The sequence below is a fragment of the Temnothorax nylanderi genome, unplaced genomic scaffold (assembly GCF_030848795.1).
Source record: "Temnothorax nylanderi isolate EJ_2023f unplaced genomic scaffold, tnyl_v1.0 TNYL_tig0017_pilon, whole genome shotgun sequence".
NCBI lineage: Eukaryota > Metazoa > Arthropoda > Insecta > Hymenoptera > Formicidae > Temnothorax > Temnothorax nylanderi.
The window spans coordinates 1844305-1864690 of record NW_027249079.1 but is presented as its reverse complement, the minus strand read 5'-3'; the positions used below and the strand labels follow the sequence as shown (position 1 = coordinate 1864690).

The window sequence follows — 20386 nt, the reverse complement described above, 5'->3', positions numbered from 1 at the left end:
GACTCTTGGCTTGGGAGAGAGATAGTTGTATGGTAGAGAAGGAGGGAACCAAACGAGCAAATGGCAGAGACAACTGCTGTTTAACAAACGATACTGTCGCCAGACGTAGTAGTGCATGATGGCCTTCAACTGGTATTCGAGCCTTTACATTCTCGAACGTTTTAATCAGAGTTGAGCAACGCGAAAATCCAAAAGATATATTCTTAGATATTTTTTTTTACATTTACGAATATGGAATTCCGAATATGGAAACACTGCGTTCAGAATTTGAAATTATTTTTGAACGAGCCGCGTCGAATAATTTTCCAACGAACAATTAAAACCATCCAAATCAGGACATGTAATTTATTTTCTTAACTATTTGAGCCTCAGCGGCGGACTCCGCTTTTGGAATCTTGCTATTGTCAAACTCGATAAACGGAACGTGCACTCGATCGCACTTGTTAGTGTCTATTGATATTCCTCTCGATATTCCACGCTTTCCTGAAAACGTTGTTCAATGTTTGAGTACTATTAAGAACCATTTGCTCAGAACCTTGTAAGTGTAAAACAACAATAGAGGTATAAAATAAAGGTAAGAAAGGAAAGGTAAAAGAAGAATCCTTAAGGGACACTCTTCAGAAATGATAATCTTAGAAATGAACCTGAAAGTTTGCGAGAAAAAAGACCGAAGAATTCCGATGTGGAGGAAGAGAGAGAAAGAGACAGAAAAGAATACGTGCACAAGTGTCCGACACGCAGATGCAAGGCAACGTGATTCTTCCCGAGGAGTCAACTCGTGATGTCATCGGAAACCCGGACTTGTTCCAGCTAAATGCGACTTCTCACATTAATCCGAGGTTTCCTTTTTTCTGCCGTGTCAGCAGGTTTCGCAAGGACGCAAATGCAATAGGCGACGAGTTATGGCCTGCAAACCACCTGTTGGACATTTCGACATATATTCCCGGACATGCGTGTCGGTCGCTCACCGAATTCGCGTCACTTTGCTCGATGTCACGTTTCTTATTTGTGAAGTTTATAAATAGAGAATGAAATAATAGAGTCGATTAAACCTTAGGTCGCAGAATGGAAAGATCAATGACGCGTTATCCTCCTTTAATTAATATCAGAGATTGTATTTCGCTGCACCACGAGCTACGATTGCATTTAAGTTTAAAATTATTATTTTCAAAATGCAAAATATTTTTGAGCTCCTGGATTTCGGTTGCCGAATATACACGGCGTCGAAGAATTGCTCGTCGACAGGCGATAGCGCTTTCTATAGTCGCAATGAGAAGATTTAATTAATACGCCAAGCGCCTGGAGGTAACGCAACAAGACATGATGTAGCGCTTAGGCCTTGTTTATTGGTGCTGTTTGTCGGAATACATCGAGTTTTACAGTCAATATTTTCTATACAACAATTTCTGCCGTATTACACATTTTCTCTATACATCATACATACACAGAATAGTTATTTTGTATACACACGTCGACTAGATCTCATAGTGTCATTTTATTTAAGCTCCGAAGGACCGATTTAATGCGAGAAAGAAGGTTTCAACTCGCGACGTATTTCCCCGAATGAGAAACACGCTTGCTGAATAAATTGCACATCCGCTATGAATAAATTGACATTCTGATCGATCCTTACCGCTTTCCCTCTTTCGCCCATCCTCTCTGATTGTTTCTGGAGATCTGTTCGAAAAATATGGCTAATTAAAGGTTCTATTCTAACATATGACGTTGATCTTTGATATTTTTCCTGTAGGCTAACTGTATTCCGATTTGTCGTAACTGAATCCAATTGTCAGTATGAATTTATAGAGTGGTCTGATACGCAAAGGATGTTCTTCCCTTCAACTAGACTCACATCAATTTACGAGCGATGCTTATCACGTGCAGTAACTGAATATCGGCGATTACATAAATATTTGCCACAGGCAGACTCGCTGTCAAACACTTCGAAATATTTACAAGCAGATGAAGTACTGAGAATGACACAAAGATATAAGCGATACTTAACTGATATACGATTGTCTAAATATTTTATGCTGTGAATTAAGAGGGACGTCGATCTAACCCATTTGCAAAAGTTGTCGCTCAATAAAAATGAACTCCGAACTGGTCAGACTAATTCATAAATGTAGTTCGAACAACAATTTATTTACACTTTCTCATATATTTTGTCATTCTTAGTGCTTCAAATAATTAACAATACTCTCCTTCATTCAGCATGCCTTTAGAATATAATATATAAGATAGAAATAATGACTGTTAAAATCAAAGGAATAGTCAGTGACTCGTCGATGCAAATGTAATGTATTTCATTCGACAATGCGAGAAACTTTGTTCGTATTAATAAGGCTAATCGGAAGCACCGATAGTAACGCTAAGCAGTCGCTTCGCTATCCTTCCTCGCGATCTAATCGATCCGTTAAAATTTCCCTTGCGTTCTAAAGATCGCATATATATATTCTTCATTTGTTATCTTCTAATTTTTGTCTCTGTATCGTACAGACACGCACAGACACACAAGAGATACGTATGCTATAATATAGTATAAACGAGCAGACGAACGACGTGCAATGTATACGAATGTCCGGTGACGCTCGCGTTTCAACCTTCCAAATGGAGAAATGGCTTATCAAGAAATCATCCGCGTCTGTATTAGAAAATTATTCATGCACACATTGTTCGCGCAAAATTCGACTTCTGTTCCTATACAAACGTATTCTCGTAGAAACATGTATAACGGATCGTATTGACGGGGAAAAACTTATTCAGGTGTAAATAAAAGGATGATTTATATTAGAAGAAAGCCGAAATTCACAGCTGCGAAATGTGCGATTATTTGGCATTAAGAGAAAAGATACCCCGCAAAGCCTAATACCTTCGAGCAATTAAGGTTCGAAGCCATGTGCGGAGGCGGACAATGTCTCAACGGAGATGGTAAACAGGATAATGGTATTTATTTCCCAAGATAAATGAGATAAGCAAGAAAAAAAATTCAAATGGACAGAAGAAGAAAAGCTAAAGATGATAACGAATCAAAATGTAGGAAGAATGTTAGGTAAAAAGAGTGGGTGGATCTCATTAGGGAATATCTAACAAAAAAGAATTAAAATAAAAAAAATTGAAATTTAACAAAAATATTAAAAATAAAAAAGATATGGGATATGAAATATACTTTTTAAGTATTTAAGAAATTAATGTACCTATATTAATTTCTTGAATACTTTTGCGAAGTCTTTTAGATATCCAAACATTGTGATTTTCTTTACAACTAATTAATTTTCTCTCAAATTAATTGTAAAGAATAAATAATCATCACAATCTGTACAACATTGCTGAAAATAGAACTAACGATTTGTAACAACAGCGTTTTGATTTTTTAAAAGTCTCGAAACTTAAAACGTAACAGGATCTCCTCAGAAGACTTTGCATGGAATCTATGTTGGTTTCACGCTTGGATACCTAAGAGTTAAGAAAATTGCGATCGAGGTATAAGTATTTCGGGGACATTCTGTATAAAAAGAAGTATATTGTGTAGTCTGCGTATAGTTGTCTCCCTTCCGCTGTGAGATACAAAAGAAATGATTCTTGTAAAAACAAGTGTAGGCAGGTACTGTGTTATGTTTCGCTGGAATTCTTTTCGATTGCTGTCTCGCTATTTTGCCCTCCAAGGGTCCGCGATTAACGTCGGTCGCCGAGTTCGTGGGTTTGACGATCTCATCTAAAATACTTTCATGTGTTTCATGAGTTTCGATTTCTTCGAACGCTTTTTCACGGAAAATCGCTACTTTTAACATTGTTAGTTATTCAACTATTCTCTTCCCCGATAGAAAAGTGTGGGGTCTTTGCGCATATCGACACTCGTTCCTTTTAGATTATTTTAGAAGAACTTTACGAAAGATTGAAGTCCTCTCTGCACGAGTTATTCATACTGTTATTCATACGGTTATTTCTTTTTAACAGGTGTAAATGATATGGAAAACGTCTTGTTCTGTGGTCTATCGATAGCGGTCTACATTTGACGATAAGTCGGCGCAGTACGAGTTAGAATCTTGATATGTACGGAACACAATATACGAAATATCAAAAACTCCTTATAATGAAATTACAAAGTTCAAAATATATAGGCTCTCTCTCTCGAAAGGTCCAACGCTGGACAAATAATCGCGTTGGAAAACGGCATTGAAATAGGCAAACTGTTGTGATTTCTGCCAAATTGTACATCTTGGCTTTCCCATGATCTCCGATGCAGATCTAATGTCACATGAAACAATCTATGTTAATATAATAACTATTACGCCCGACACAATGAGGATATTAATGGATCCTCGAAAATACGTATTTTGAATGCGTGAACCGAAGAATGTCAATGTAAGACGATCTTTATCGTTCAAATTTGTATGGCAAAATATGTGAAACCCGCATGCCAATAATGGAATAACACTGATTCCTTGCGCGCATGTAAGCGGATTTTATTAGATTTTTCATGCTCTGGTATGGATTCTCTTTCTTTATATAATATGCTAAAGTATATGCCAGTATATAAAGGAAGCTAAGAATTTGACACATGTTTAAATATCATCGTATCTTCATAACTTCTTTATAACTTGAAACTTAAAAGAGAAATATCAATATATTGCAAAAATTAATGAGAAATTCTTATAAACAATCAATTGTGTTTCAAATAATGAGATTTAAAATGAGAATGGAATATCGAATTGAGGCATTTTATCTGTTTCTCCATGTCCATTATAACTGTCACTCTGTCGTAAAACTCCAGGAACGAGTGCAATGCAATTGACAGTAATAAAGCGCATGACTTTCTACGTTTAGTCTTTAAGCGCCGGTCACGATAAGGATAAACGACTTGCGTCGCAAATTTCGCAAAGTTGCCACAAAATAACTCTGCAAACGTTACGCGGCTCTTTGCAACGTAGTACGACACACATTACATCGAATGCTGAGAAAATAACTCTGTAAGAGAGATAAGGACACATTTGAACGTTAGGCCATATTTAAACAATTCAAGTATATACGGCAATAGAAAATTTTCTTTAGGTTCTTAAGTGTTCTTCAAAAGCGTTATTTTCGACAAGCGTAAAAAGACGCTGAAAATCTTTTATTGGAGGGGCGTGATATTCGAATTGTTTAAAATTGTTTATTGCTCAAATGTATCTCCTTCTACTCTACTTTACGTCCGATAAATGGACAACTCCTATACGTAGAAAAACCTAAGGGTTTGCCTCTTGTTTTCTCTTCGTATAAGAGCAGCGCAATTATACGTTGGTTGTCTTTAGATGTGCTCTGCGTCTTAGTAGTCTAATCTCAAAATAATTTATCTCGCACCTTCGTACGTCGAAAGCTTACGAGGCCTTTATATTTCATCGCGCGCGCGTGTAGCTTCTTTTTTTTTTTCTTATGTTGAAATACGCGCGATGTCTCACCGACATTGCATATCTTGTACAGAATATAAATGCATGAAGCTCCCCCGTCGTTCTTTAGGCGCTGATTCCTGTTTTGTGCGTGTGGTAATCAGATAGACGTCATTCCCGTCGAGGAAAGAAGCGGAACCGGAAGAACGCGGCGATTTACAGGAGGGCACAGGCGGTGCCGTGCATCACCTCGGAGATGAACATCGGCGTACCGGCGCTGAGGCCGCCGTCGCCCTTCCCTTGCTCGCCCTTGTCGTAGTCGCAATCGAAGTAGTGGCTCTGCAACAGAACGCGATTAACGGTGATACCGCGCTTGTATACCTTTCGGAACTTCAAACATAAAATCGCGAGCCGAGTCAACAAAAAACTGTTATTTCAATCAATCATTCCAATTTAAATTTATCTCTTTTTCTGTCAGTTTTGTTAAAAAAAAAAATGTTTTTTGACAATTTATATGTTTTGTTATCGGTACAGTTTGAATTATCGAGACTTGAATTTATATGAAATATATCTCGAATAGCGGAAACGTGTTTTTAGAAATGTACCTGGCAATCCAAACATCTGCAATGATCGCTCATTTTGCAAGTTATGCCCCACTGCTTCGCCATTGCCTTGTAGAACTCTTTGCTCGATTTATGAAGTATCTTCGGTCCTTTGGCTGCTTTCCTGTCCCCACCCCCAGGACCGCCACTTCCATCGTCACCCCCGTCAACGTCTTCGGCGTCTTCCGTGCTCTTTTCGTTACTGAGAATCTGCTTCTCCTTGTCCCCCTCCTTTGCGATGGCTGATGATTCCATTCGTGTCTAAATTGCAATATTTTTGTAATTGAGAAAGACCGAAAAATGACAGAATAAGAACAGAGAATGTAAAACTTCGGGTTGATAAGATTCCGAAATTTTGATAAGTAAGAAATTACGAAACGACACTTCGCACGCACATGGAGTGATTTAATGTAGCGTGCAGCCTGTGGCGAGTGATCGCTACTGGCAACAGCTGTACGTGTGACACGACTGTTTGTTACATTGTGATGTATGGACAACGTCGCGCGAATTATCGCACGACGGATCACACGAGGTCCACGTGTACACTGTTAATCCCGCAGGTTGCATTTTCCATCAACGAGCTGTCGTAGATACCCGACCTCGGGACGCTTCGAGCCGCATATTTCGCGTTCCACGATATTCCGTCCTGTATAGAATTAATCGAGCGCATTTTGCTACGCGCGTAATCCTCGGAATTGAACGCGGGTCGCGCAAACAGCTCTCGGTTGACACGATCAAAAATGTTGAGTATGTTTTTTTTGACGTCATCCATGCGATACATAATATCCGTATCGAAAACGATCAATAAAATCTCCCATCCGAGGTATGGCGCACTCACCTCTTCGAGAACGTGCTCGTACGAGGGCGGAGGCGAGCTGGGAATCGTCTGCTCGTTCCTAACCGACAAACAATTCTTGTCCGTTTCCGCCTCGGGTACATCCGCAAACTCGTCTGTACCCGACGGCAACGACTGATTAATTTGCCGTTGCTGTTCCTCGGATTCCACGCTGTTGCTGCGACTATCGCCGGAGCTGCGCGATTTCAGCATCTTCGAGAAACGGAGCTTGAACGGCGCCAGCTTGACGAATTTCTTCGTTCTCGTGGCCTACGAAAAGGACGGAGATCGTGTTTTCATTTGCGAGATGAGTCTTTCATCGAGAAACCATTTCGCAAGTAACGGACGTATCCGAGGATTCACGTGGATATAAAGTGAAATATTCGTCCTACATATCGAGCCAACTTTTAAATTAACAACTGCACAATTCTGAATCAATTAACGTGTAAGAATTTAAGTAAAAAACACGCTGAAAAGAAAGAAGTGAGAGATGTATTAACTTCGATCAAAAAAAGGAGTATTATAACAATTAAAATAAGAATGAGAGATTCGATAAGAACAAAAGCAAAAATTTTAAGTATTGGAGATTAGTATATACGGGCCAGATGTGTAAGGAGGCGAAACAAAAATGAAAACTTATTCTTCTTAGATCGATAATAATTTCAAATTTTTTGATTCGAGATAGGTGACTCGGCTCGGGACGAGAACTTTACTCTATACCCGCGAGATCACGCAACTGCACCGGATGCATCTGTCGTTGACCTACTGACCGAGTTTGCGGATATTGGCGGTCGACGTACCGCCGCCACTCGACTTGGTGCATTTGCGGCCGACTTTACAGACGCGAAGCTTACCCCGCCCTTAAGCTCCTTCCGGAAAGGAGAGGCCGATGGAATCGAGGACGAGCCCGAACGATGATTCTGGCACGTTGTGCCGCTCGATATTATCATTTTGATTTGATGCGGCGCGCGAAAATAATATTTGCCGTCGCTGTTAGTTCTCTGCTTCAAATAAAATATAAGATCAGCTTTCGGAATTATTATTAAAATATTGTTATTAGTATTGTCACATGCGATGCGCGGGCGTTAGTACTTCAATCTAGATGATCAACTGAATTTTTGCCGGAGACCATTATTAATTAACTGAATTTCGTTAGTGAGCGTGATGGATGAAGGATAACAAGATTCCGAATTTCGTGTTGCGAGCGAGTAAACCCGGGGTAAACATAGAGAAGATTGAAGTGCCAGTCTTCATCGTCATGCCAGAGAGTAAAACCGCCAGATAAATCGATAGGCTAATAAAGATCGAGCTAGAGATCAACTTCGATCGTCTCTCCCGCAAGCCGCAAGTGGAGTAAGTCCTACTTAAGGTCAGACCTCCTACCGACCGCGACCGCGACGTTCAAATTGTGTCACGGGATCCTTGCGGTTGACAAAGTCAGGAACAATAGTACGGGCGGTTTTCCAATACGTATATATTCGCAAGTGGAACAGACCTATTTGTGGTCGGACGTGTCGCGATGCCATAAACGGCGGCTGTTTGTTAGGATTTGGCGAGTGATGAAGATTACTCGGCAGTTCGGACAATGCCGTTCCCCGCGACGGAATTGCATCTCTTTTCCTCCCGCTCTCGCACGCGGGAACATAAGGACAGAATTATACAATCCTCAGCGTGCAATTGCGGCGAAGAAAATGCGAAGACTAAAATTGAACCACGGTTGAACAAAAAGTAACGAGCTCTATTTAACAACTCGAGGAAGCCGAGAACTTTAACTTAACTTTAACGGAGTATTAAGATAATTTAACGAAAGTTTTATATCAGTTGCAGCGGGGATGAGAAAACTTGCTTATTAAGCATGTTTCATTGCATATAGTCAATTCCGAGGACGTTCGATTATCATAAAATTCAATTTAATTACGCAAAACTCGACCGCACGCGCGTGAAGTAGCCAAGTTTTAATCGGAATGCAAAATGTAACTCGCGCGAACAAACGGACGAGCGTAAAACTCTGATGAAAAATTCCATCTGGACGGAAATCACCGCTCAACGGATAAGATAGACGGATAGGGCGACGTTTTATCGTACAAATGAAACAGGCGACAAAGTAGGTTGCATCGGTCGGTGGGGCGAGAATCCACGCGTTTCCATCTACCCTCTCGCTTCCTTCTTTCCCTCCCCCCTTCCCCCCTTCTGTTGCGCAGGACTGGACGGCGTGTCAGTGGCCCGAGCTGGTACCAACGCACTCCCATCCTGGGCCAACACCTCTCGTCCTAGTTTCCTTCTCGCTTGGCTTCATCCACCCCTTGGTACTTTCATCCCTGTCCAGAGGTGCCTATCAACCTACCCCTCTCTCTCTCTCTCTCTCTCTTTACTTGGCAATCTCCCTGCGGGTGTATATCTACGGAGAGTCGCGTCCATCTTCCGCTCGGTGCATTTTTACTCATTTCTCCTGTTTTCTCGTTCCATTACGATAACTTAACGTGTTTACATCTCAGTCTTGCTGGGAACGTTTCGGCGTTTGTAGATGCACGATATTTCCGCTATTCTTTTCTTTTTTTTTTCTTTTTTACGCACCTCAGTTGCAGTTTCTAACGAAAATTGTGAGAAGACTGCCACTCATATCGCATGATTTACGTTCAATCTTCTCTATGCTTATAGACGCCGAGCAATTTGAGTATATTACACAAGTTAAATAACTTGAATTAATCATTGCTGAGTGATCTACCGTGAGATAATATTAACAAAAGAGATATATTATAATTGAAAATTTTTTCGCTATAAATACGCCGTTTTTCAACCAAATATTTGTTTAACGCTAATTACGGGGCATAAATATGGAGTAGGCTTTATGAGGACGAGACATGAGAGCTGTTTGAAAAATCGTGGTGGACGACAATCGTATTGTGCGGTCTTATTAAAACTTTTTCGGCGTGGCAGTTAATGTCAGGCTCTTATGAATATTCCATCAAGCACAAATTGAAGAATAATTTACGAAGGCGATCATTGTTCGTCTGTCGTGATGATTAATCGATATCACATCCCGGTTGTGATGTATCAAACTGGGGGCTACGTAGATGAAAAAAGATTTATCCGTCAGTTCTCCCAATCCTAAGCGCGCGTCCCTGTCAGATTCTTGTAAACGAGGTCTCGTGGTTTTAAAAGCCCTGGGGGAACGTTCACGAGAATCCTCGAAATGGAAAGCAGGATTGTCAGGGCCGAGTAGACAAAGTGGCGCGACTCGTTAATGCATTATTCCATTTGTTTATCGTCAAGTACGTAAGTTAAATATAAACGTTTTCATTATTATTTCGCGGCATGCCAGAAGCAATGCAGTTAACGCTTTGACATGGCATAAAAGTCGTTTGGAAACGAATGCGTAGTTTGAATGCACACGGGAAGTCCCGCGATCGAATTGGGATTTTCAGCGCGGATCGTATTTTGTAAGAGATAATTGTGTCGCCGGCGGCGATGGAATGCCAGTGACACCCGATTGCAAAATTTCCAGTGGATTTGGGTCACTCGGTGTTCTAGGTTCGACGGTGCATTAATGACAGCTGCAATGTCCAATGCAAGTGAAACATCGCGCTCGGGGTATTCTAAAACTTCTTGCTGACAGCTTCAATCATTCATTTCTTATTCAATCCTCATAATTTATGTTACAAATATACGAATGGTAATTTTCTTATCAAAATACGAGGGAAAAGTAAGGAGCGAACGTACATTGCGGAACGTTTTTCATCGTTAAATGTAAGTGTAATGGAGAATTCAACATTATGTGCGATAGCAGATATTTGACATTCCGATATCCGACGGAAGAACCGTGCTTTCTACTCCACCTAACGAGATTTCTCTCTCGAATAAAAAAATGAATCTATATCTATTGAATATCTATTGAATCTGATTTCACACATCAAACAACAGATGCAGCGTGAATCTTTCGTAATAATCCTTGTTAATGGGCACCTTGGTGAGTGGTCCTCTAAAATATCAACGTCTCCACATAATGCGCTTTCAACAAGCAACAAATATCACAAACTATTCTGAAACAATCGAACGATGCTTGACATTGTCGGATGACGTTACGCCATTGGCATTGCCCGCCACATCATTTACCTATGTCTGAATGTCTCGCGCCATCGACATGAAACACACACTCTCTATTGAAACTTTTCGCGTCTCCGGACCGTAGGGTGTCGAGAACACGCTGACACAATATGTTAACGAATGGGAACAATCGCGACTGCATAAGTTGCGTGGTCGATCGCGCGTTCAGCTGAATATTGTGTTTGGAAATGACTCTCTTTGTCGTAGCTATTTTATTGAAATATTTAAACTAATACTTTATTTCTATTTAGCCGTTAAAGACAATCGTCTTATTTTTAGGACATAAATTTCATTATAAACAAAATCATTTTAGTGGTAAGTGAGGAATGGTGAGAAAAATGAAATAATAATAACAATAAATTTTATTCTCTACAACATATAACAATACAAAATAGATACTAGTAAATAGACGGTGCAAAATTGACGAAATAAATATTTTTTTCGATAAAAAAAAACGTGTCAATATTGTGTGTTAATGTTCAAAATGGTAATAATTCCAAAAATAAAACATAAAATTTGCAAATGCGAGATTAATATCTAACAATTTCTGAAAAATCAAAAATCCTGCTTGCGAATGAAATGTGTATGGAAAGGAGAGATTTAGATAAGAACATCGGAAAGAAGTTCATAAATTTTCCTTTTTGTTTAATGCAAGTTTGAGGATATTGGCGTTCATTATGTGCTTTATAATTATGCATAGTCATTAATTATAAGTTCGTCTAACTATAAATATCTTAAGAGTACGGCGCGTTTGAATTGAAGCAGATAGTGAACATATGAATAATAAATGTAACGGAGCGAGCAGTAAAATAAGAAGACGTGAAAGCGTCTCAGAGAAAAGAGTGATAAAAGCGGTCATTAAAGTCGACCAACAAATTATAGAGCACTTTTACGGCGTTTCGCCGGTCATATAAGTAAATTTACGCAATTTTGCATTATTTGCGCAACGTGAATAGAGACACCGATCGCATTAATTATAAAATATCGACAAAATTGCAAACACTGTAACTGATATGTCGTCGTAGAGTGTACTTTTTCTCAAGAAAAACTTGATGGTCGACTCTTCGATCAATTTTGATCACTGTGTATCAAAGAGTATAAAGGAGGATATTTCCTGGTGAAATCGGATACACATCGTCATCAAAGGGTTCCAGGGAGAAAAATCCACAAGACCCAGTATCGACTTTGTCAAGCAACATGGCGATCTGATGGCATCCCTTCAATGGGATCTGCTTTTTTCACGAAAATACTTGGAAAAATTATATGATTCCAAGATTACGCTTTAATTATTTTATTTAAAATATAGTCTGGAATTATTAGTTTTGGAAATTACAAAAGAACATTTACCAAACCATTCACTTTTTTCGCTATAAAGAAAGTTTCTCTTCTGTTCTATATTTTGTGTATATTTTTATACGGGCAGGCATTCACTCGAAAAAAACAAAGAAAACAATTTTTTGAAAAATGATTTTCCATATAAATCCTCTTCTATATAATTAAAAAATGCATAACAAAGTTTCTTTTCGTAAGATAAGTTTTGAGAAAAGTAATTTGGGAACTTAAAATATTAATAATTTGTAATATTAACCATTACACAAAATTATTATTTAACGGGGACATTCGCGAATAATCTTTAAAGGTTTAAATCAGAACATATCTTTTGTCGTAACTTAATGATAGTCGAGGAATATGTCATGAATCCGATATATCGACAGTGTAAAACGTGTATATATGTTTTATTCGCATTCATACTGTATATTTTTGTATATCTTACGTACTTTCGTCAAATCAAGAATTCACGGCGAGCAAGGAAGTAGAAATTACGTTTATTAATTATTACACTGACAAGATATCCATGCAGAATCTTTAATGCATCATCCGTATTGCTATTCTACCTACATTGTACGTGTCGGGAATACATATCGAGGATGCATTATCGCTTGCAACTGGATATCTCGGTGGAAAGCACGTCTCGAGGTTTCTCGCGAGACGCCTTCGATCGTCTCGTACTGAAAAGTTTGCGGGTCATTCGTCGAATTTCTGGCTGCACTTTCGTCGTTGTCAGAACATGTCACACCGCGTGATATGCTTCAACGATCGTAGAGAAAGCTTAGCTCTATATTGCGATGATATATTACATATACAAGGCGTAACGTTTCATGATCGCCATTAATCTTAACTCATGAGACAATCTTTTTTATATTATTAAAGTAGTAATCTTTGTTTTATAAATCCCGCATTTTTATAGTATATTAATGATATATTAAAGCAGATTTTGCATTCATAAAATGCAAATGTCCGCGTGAAGAACAGTTTACTTGTAGCTTTGTAAAGCAAGTGAAATACGCAGACTGATTAATTTTAATTTATTCCGGATATGTGACCGACTTTAATGTTTGAGATGACGCGATCCCGCTTAATACTTAATTCTGCATAAGCTTGCAATTGCGTTCACTAGCGAATCTTTTTTAGCAAAATAGATCGACTTTGAATTTGCCCGAGCGAATCTAACTGAAGAAAGAGCGTGGCATGTCTGACACACCCTGTATAGTTCCACACGAGAGTATATTTGCTGTTGTAAGTCGATACTACGAGGGTCGAGGAAAACAGAATTCGCCTCCCTTGTCGATGGTTAGATGAGTAAGATGTCTGCTTTTATTCAGGTCAGATTTGTGCGTGCTTTCATTCCAACGAAATAAAACGAACAAACAATTCTAACTATATAAACGAGAACCCTGCTATTCTTTACTAAGCATGAAACGTCAGTTTCATAAAAACGATTGAAAATACAAGCGTTATACGAATCAAGCTAATATCGGCAGATGAGATAAGCCTTCCGTCGCACGTGTTCTCAACGATGCCGTGACTTGTGTTTGTAATGTTATTTCTTTTTTTATTACATCTCACAAAACGGTGAGGTATAACAAAATATTTAAGACCTCTAACTTTTCCGAGACGTCGCCGTTTGAATCACAATGCGTCCGTCACTCGTCGTCCGACGTAGGACGATAACGGGGAAACGTCCACGACGTTATCAACCCCCCTCGACGCGACATCTCGTGGGATATCGTCAGCGAGACGGATAATGTCAGAGCAGAACGATCACTTCCGGGAAGGGACAGCGCGTAGGCGGTGGTAGCACAAGGGATGCAGCGGGGTGCAAATACGGATAGAACGAGACGTGTCGGGGGGTGTCTTTAGCGAGAATACACGCACACCCTGTCGAAATATTCCGCTCTCCGCCATCGTTTTATTGATCGCCGATGTAGACACGCGTCTGGAAACACCGACGCAATTGTACATACAAGAGGATACACACGCACGCACACACACATACATACACGCTCGCGCGCGCAACACACACACACACACACACACACGTATACCATGTAACTCGCACGCAGGGCAGCCCGTACCTTGTCGGATAACACTCGGTCCGTTCAACGCGAATATTTCGTTTTAGCGACGTTTCCGCGGTGGATTTTTACATCCGCGAATGTCACATCGGCGCGGGATTCTCGCCGCGAATCTGCTGTACTCACGTGATTTTTCCGCTTGCGCGTATTGCTGCGTTTTCTTGATAACAGTGGCACGGGCGTCCGGATGCGTGGTGACTCGTGCGTAGTATCAGACCGCGACAGCCATGTTGGCAAAGGGGGTGTAGCGCCCCTAACCGGCCTGCCTCGAAGTACAAGTTCTCTCCTCTCACCCTCTTCGCTTGCGCCGCCTCCTCCCGTCCACCTACCCTCTCACTGCCGCCCACTTACCCTAGGCTGAATGAAATTTTCGATGCGCGAGTCATTAATCAATCGAGAAACTTAGCTCAATAAACATGTCATAAAATAGGGTAATAATATCAGATGTCTGGAGAACACTAAATGTTTCGCAGCTTTTATAATCGATCGAGGGAAAAGTATTTTTTTTTTTTAGCAATGTCAAAGGAAATAATTTGTAACAATTTTTTAATTTTTAATATCGCTCGTTTTCGTAACTAAACTTTAAATTGATATTATATTAAAATAAATTCTATTTTAAATTAATTAAAAATTAATGATTCTGATTTATTATTTACTTTTTCTTTCTTGAAAGTTAATCAGATGCATTTTATTTATTTTACATGTTTTTATTTTGCTAGAAAGAAATCGATTCTGAATTGACTAAAAAAATCCACAGTGAAAATTATATCCAGTGATTTCGAGACATTCTGTATGCATCTTTAAAATACTTTTTTTATATATTTTTATTAATTTTAATAATAATAATGAAAAGTCTGCAAATATTTTAAATACGGTTTGTACGGTACGACAGAAGAAAGCTTTCTTGCATCTTCTTTTTCTTCGTGATCGGAATGACTACAAAAACAGTCGTTTTCACGATTGAAAGACGCTTTTTATAAGGAATCCTCCTTCTTGACAAATGCGATCGAGCATCTTGTAAGGGAAGGAAACCTCTAAATCTCCCCTTAGATGTGCAGCTACGCGTCGCCATGGAGAGGCGCGCGCCACAGGAAACGTTAGGATTCAACCTTCCTTTGCCTTCCCGCAGAAACGATGAGATATCGGTTATGGATAAGGAAATCATGTTGATTTATTATATATCGGTCTTCTCCGCCATCGCTGACCTCCTCATTCTCGCTATTTTTATCGGTTGCCTTGCCAATTTATCCCTCTAACGTCTCTCAGAATGTCTCCCAGAATGTCTGGGAGACGTTAGATGGGTAAACCTCTTATCATATAATCAGACTTGAGATTTCTCAAACAGAGTTCTGAATCTTAACGTTTCCCGCGGCGCGCGCCTCTCCTATCGTGTCAAAGCTCCCATATCTCTTCGTCTGAAATCCCGGTGGATCCTCGAGAATTCTGAATTTTAATTAAAATTTTATGACAGATGGGCGCGCACCGATAATAGTAGGAATCAAGACGTCGGATTGTTTCTCTGATGAGCAGTATGAAAAATTAATTACTTCTGTCATTCGTAAGCTGGCATCTGCGACACGTTTAAACACAGAGTGTCTTAAAATCATTTATACGGCCATTGCATATTATCTTTCCTTAATGACAATAAGAATGATCGTTATTTATTAACACAAAAATTTTCCAATCCTTAATATTTATTTTATAATAAAACTTTAAACTCAAATTCCATGAAAGTCTATTTAAAGTTAACTGAGAATTAATTGCGCTTGATGGAGCACGAAATTTACTTTGGGAATAGAAAATATATAGATGATATGTACGAATAGAGAAGTACAATGGAAATAATTGTGTGAGAAAAAGACGCATGGTCCATTCGTCATGTTGTCATCGTAAAACATTAATATTTCATAGAAACGTCAAGGACTATCTTCTTCCCCATCGCATCATCGTTTATTCATTCGTCTGATTATACAATACCGAGAATAAACTGATTAGATTGTAGTTAATGTTTTTAAACTGTTGGTTTGACGATTACAACATCTTGCAGATTTTCAGTCTATTACTTTAATAGCATAAAAAAAGTATATATTAAAGTAACGTACTTTTTTGTGGAAAATAGCTGTAGGAATTTTCTCGACAAGTGCGTACAACCGACACCTTTTCTTTCTTTTTTTATTAGAGCATGTATACCGAGAGAAAAAACATCACTGTTGCAAAACATCGCTGCAGGAAAATCGTTAAAATCCAAATCCCCGATATATTGTCCTCATTGTGCCGGGGGGAAAAAAAAGGAAGAAGCGACGGCAGAAACCCAAACGGTTTTCGTACCGCTCGTTTCCGCCGGAGTTTTTATCGTTACCGATGTCGCTTTTTCGTGTTCGTTATATATTTTTCCTTTTCTCTGTCACACGCCACCATCGCATCGCGCGATAACGTAATCGCTTGCGCGTCACGCAGGACGAATAAAAGGTTGCCAAGACGCACAAAAAATCCCGCCCTATCCGCTTCTCCCTCGCGAATTCTCGTTTTTGCTTTTCCGTCGAATTGTTAATGAAGCCCTCGAGAGTGGGCCGGTTATCTAACGAAGTTGCAAACTCGAATTGTTAATCACACGTGATAGGTAAGCCTGACATGCACGGTTCTTCACTGCTGGTCTCTAATAATGTAATCAAGCGCGCGATAATCAACTTACTTTTGTGTTCGTTAAGTTGGCCCACTAATAATGTATAACTTTCGATGTATATTAATGAGCTAAGTTGAGTTGAGGTACATCGCTTTGGGCAAGAAGTCTAATCTTTATAGTTTGATATGAAACAAAAATCTTTAGAAATAAAGAGGATTGAATTTTATTCATTGACGCCGAGCCGCGTGTAACTTTCCCTTGAGGTATGGCAATTTCGGTACATTGGCGTTGCTTCGCCGAAGCATTATAACATTCAGCTGTCAGGAATATTGCAGTTGAATCGCGCGAGTAATCGCGCCACAAGCTTCAAATGCTAATTAGCACGGGGAATTTCAGTCAGGACCATGAGTACCGAAATAACGACCATACCAACTACGAGCGTTGATGGAAGCATCCCGAGATCACGATTCGGAAAACGCTGATTTCAGGAAAGGCGATTGCGGGAGTGTATCGCCCCGCAGGGACCTTCTCCTACTTACATGGCGAATTTTGTTACTGGCACGTTAGCCAAAAGGAATAGAAGTATACCAAGAAGCTTTGCACGCTTTGAACATACTTTGTGGTTTTTTTTCCATTAAAGGGTCAGGCTATTATAAAAGTTCGAAAAAATCTTAAACCAAGTACTTTGTTAATATATTAAACCAAGTACTTTGATATTAAAAAATAGAATAGATTAACAAATAATGTTTAATAAATTGTAACTTTCTAAAGACAATGGCTCTGATAATTAACAATCAATAAATATTGTTTCAAATTTCATATTTTTAGATAGATTTCTTATTTGGTAGTGAATTTTCGATCAACTGTTAAATTATTTTTATAAACAAGATAATTGTTTTCTTATGAAATTTTAATTTAATGAATCTAAAAGCATATCGTTTTATTATTTTGAAAAATATCAGAATGTTTTTACAAACAGTTATGAGTATATAAGGAATAAGAAAAAAATTTTATTTTAAATTACTCTAAGTTTAATTAGAATCACTATCTAATTTGAACTTTTTATACACGTTATTTCCAAGAAAGTCAATAACTTTAATACATACTTTTCAATATTTTTGTATGAAAAATGTGGAATATAGATAGATACTTAATATAAACATTTATAATATATTAAAACATATAAATATTCCACACATTCTTTAATTTTCAACAAGAAAATTTTAAATCTAATCTATTTTTCATTTTTATTATCTTATCCCTTAATGCAATACATTGCGATATCGTCAATGAATAAAGTCGCTTGTTTTTCATCAAATTCATTTTCATCAGTCTTCACGAGTTTCCACGTTGAAATTTCTCGACCTTTGTTCTCGCATTCGTCGATCCTCGATTTTCCCCGGACTTTGGCATTTCTCAAGTTTAATTACATTATAAGACTTTCGTTGTACATGATGTAACTGTGCTGCGAGTTTTGTACTGCTAGTACTTTCTGAAAGGTATATAGTATTCATTTCGAAACAAAACGGCTCAAGTATCCTTCATCTCTTTTGCTCTCGCTCTACTACAAGGCTTTCGGCCGCACTTGAGAGATGGTACTTTCTTGAGAACCAATCGCGGCCAGCACGAGACTCCGTCGATTCTCATTAAAAGTGGACGGAACGAACAGGAGCAATGTTTCTTTTTATTTATACAATTTGATACTGATTTTTATCGATGCTCGTCGATTCTAATCTGAGTTAAATATTTGACTGAAAGTTTTAAACTTCCAAGTGGAGACTATTTGAGAATTTTACTCGGAATAATCAAGATATTTCTTTAATGCATACAACTTTTTACAGATTTGTTTCTATTCTATAAGACAAAATTAATTCACAACACTTGAAACGCTATTTGACTTTTAAGACATTTTTTATGTCGAAAGTTGGTAATTCTTCACTTAATTAGGGCAATCTGATTTTGGTTTGGTCAAGATGCCCTGCTTTGCTGCTTGGGTATATAATAACAGTTGTTTAAATATTGAACAGCTTGACAGATCGATAACGAAAATCGAGTAGAAATCTGCTGCCAATTTGTCTTCATTATTTAGAAAATAATATTTTTTTTTCTTTCAAATTACGCGTTGTATTTCGCGATGCACATGAGCAATTTCAACCGTTGTTATGGCCAAATAATTCCGACCCTAATAACGGTTTCTCGAAAAGTGGCGGTCTTGATACGCTCGCAAGGGCGGAATATGGAAACCACGCTCAGAGAGTTTCAGCTCTCCAAAAAAAGAGACTCGTGACATAAACCCACGCTATTTTCTCTTGCGATTGAAGCGCTGTCAAAAAATTTTCCAAATTCGGGAACACGCTCCTCTCTCGTTTTCGCGCTTTTCCTGGAGTGCGCGAGCCTTTCGCGAACGAGTCGCGAAGCGCACGCCACTGTCAGTAAATCGATGCGAGGGAGACGACGCGATTCTCACTCTCTGTTCCGCTACCGCCACCACCACCGCCGCCGCCACCCTCGCCACCTTCTCTCTCTCTTCGGTAATTTAAGCTCCGACTCGGTTCAGCTGAGTTCAGTTGCGCCACTTGGCCGTTGCGGTTCACGTGCCGTCGCAAGCTCGCGGAAGCTCTCTCGTGCGCGCGCAATTCCAAGACTGTCTCTTCTTTCTTTTTCTAGATTTACAGTTTGATTATCGTTTTTGCTCCTTTTTTATCTCTTCTCTCTCGAACCTTTTTCTTTTCTCGAGAAGTACATGAGGTGTACGTATTAAGAAAGGAGAAGACCCAGAGAAGAGTGCTGCAAGCTTTCAATGTTTCTTCTCCCGGAGGTCCACGATCGCCACAAGGTAAATAGGTAAAATAAACGTATCGCGTTACCTAATGGATAGTATATACGAGAAGATCATTTCATGGATTTCTAAATTACAAAAGATTTAATGGACGATTAAAATCAAATCTTTTTTTAGCTAACGATTTAGTCTAATAATATTTGATACGATCGCGTCACTTCATTCACGAGCGCGGCCCGCGCTGAGCACGCGGCCACACGTTTTTCCACATTTTAAAAATATTCCGTACGTCGTATATTTACTATATTTATTAATTAATTAATAAATATAGTAATAAATTAATTTATTAATAATATTATTATTATTTAATTAAGAATTCGATTGTTCGAAGTAAGTTGAAAATTATTGGAAAACGTTTTAAAAATTTAGAGTGCTTATATAATTTATATTGCAAAACAACTCTATAGGTATTCATAAATTCTTCCGACCATCATTTTGCTACATGTTATTAAAACTTGAGATATATTTTTAAAATAATAACATGAAAAAAACCATTAAATGTTCTCTTCAAATCTATATGCAATTTTTACATACATATATATTTTGAACATTTTTTAAAATTATTTTTTTCTAAAAATAATAGAATAATTTTCTTATAAAA

General features: G+C 38.6%; 2 protein-coding genes across 2 annotated transcripts in view; one reads left to right on the top strand and one right to left on the bottom strand.

Annotated features, from left to right (window-relative positions):
- Positions 1-1326: 1326 nt before the first annotated feature.
- LOC139768694 (uncharacterized) lies at positions 1327-14572 on the bottom strand. Its single transcript, XM_071699148.1, has 4 exons — positions 14450-14572; positions 6807-7073; positions 5972-6229; positions 1327-5705 (listed from the first exon to the last, which is right to left on the bottom strand). The coding sequence occupies exons 2-4, from the start codon at positions 7014-7016 to the stop codon at positions 5583-5585; spliced, it is 591 nt and encodes a 196-aa protein (XP_071555249.1). The 5' UTR covers positions 7017-7073; positions 14450-14572; the 3' UTR covers positions 1327-5582.
- A 4928-nt stretch (positions 14573-19500) lies between these two features.
- LOC139768713 (uncharacterized) overlaps positions 19501-20386 on the top strand; it is a 42535-nt gene continuing 41649 nt past the window's right edge. The window contains exon 1 of the mRNA XM_071699195.1: positions 19501-19782. The gene's annotated coding sequence lies outside the window, so the exon portion shown is untranslated. The remainder of the gene's footprint in view (positions 19783-20386) is intronic.

Excerpts from the sequence above, each read along its gene's own strand:
- LOC139768694 (XM_071699148.1), bottom strand. The coding sequence starts at position 7,016 with ATGCTGAAATCGCGCAGCTCCGGCGATAGTCGCAGCAACAGCGTGGAA. Across the intron at positions 6,230-6,806 it reads ACGAGCACGTTCTCGAAGAG|ACACGAATGGAATCATCAGC; the intron begins GTGAGTGCGCCA and ends ATTGCAATTTAG. Across the intron at positions 5,706-5,971 it reads GCAGATGTTTGGATTGCCAG|AGCCACTACTTCGATTGCGA; the intron begins GTACATTTCTAA and ends GTTCTGTTGCAG.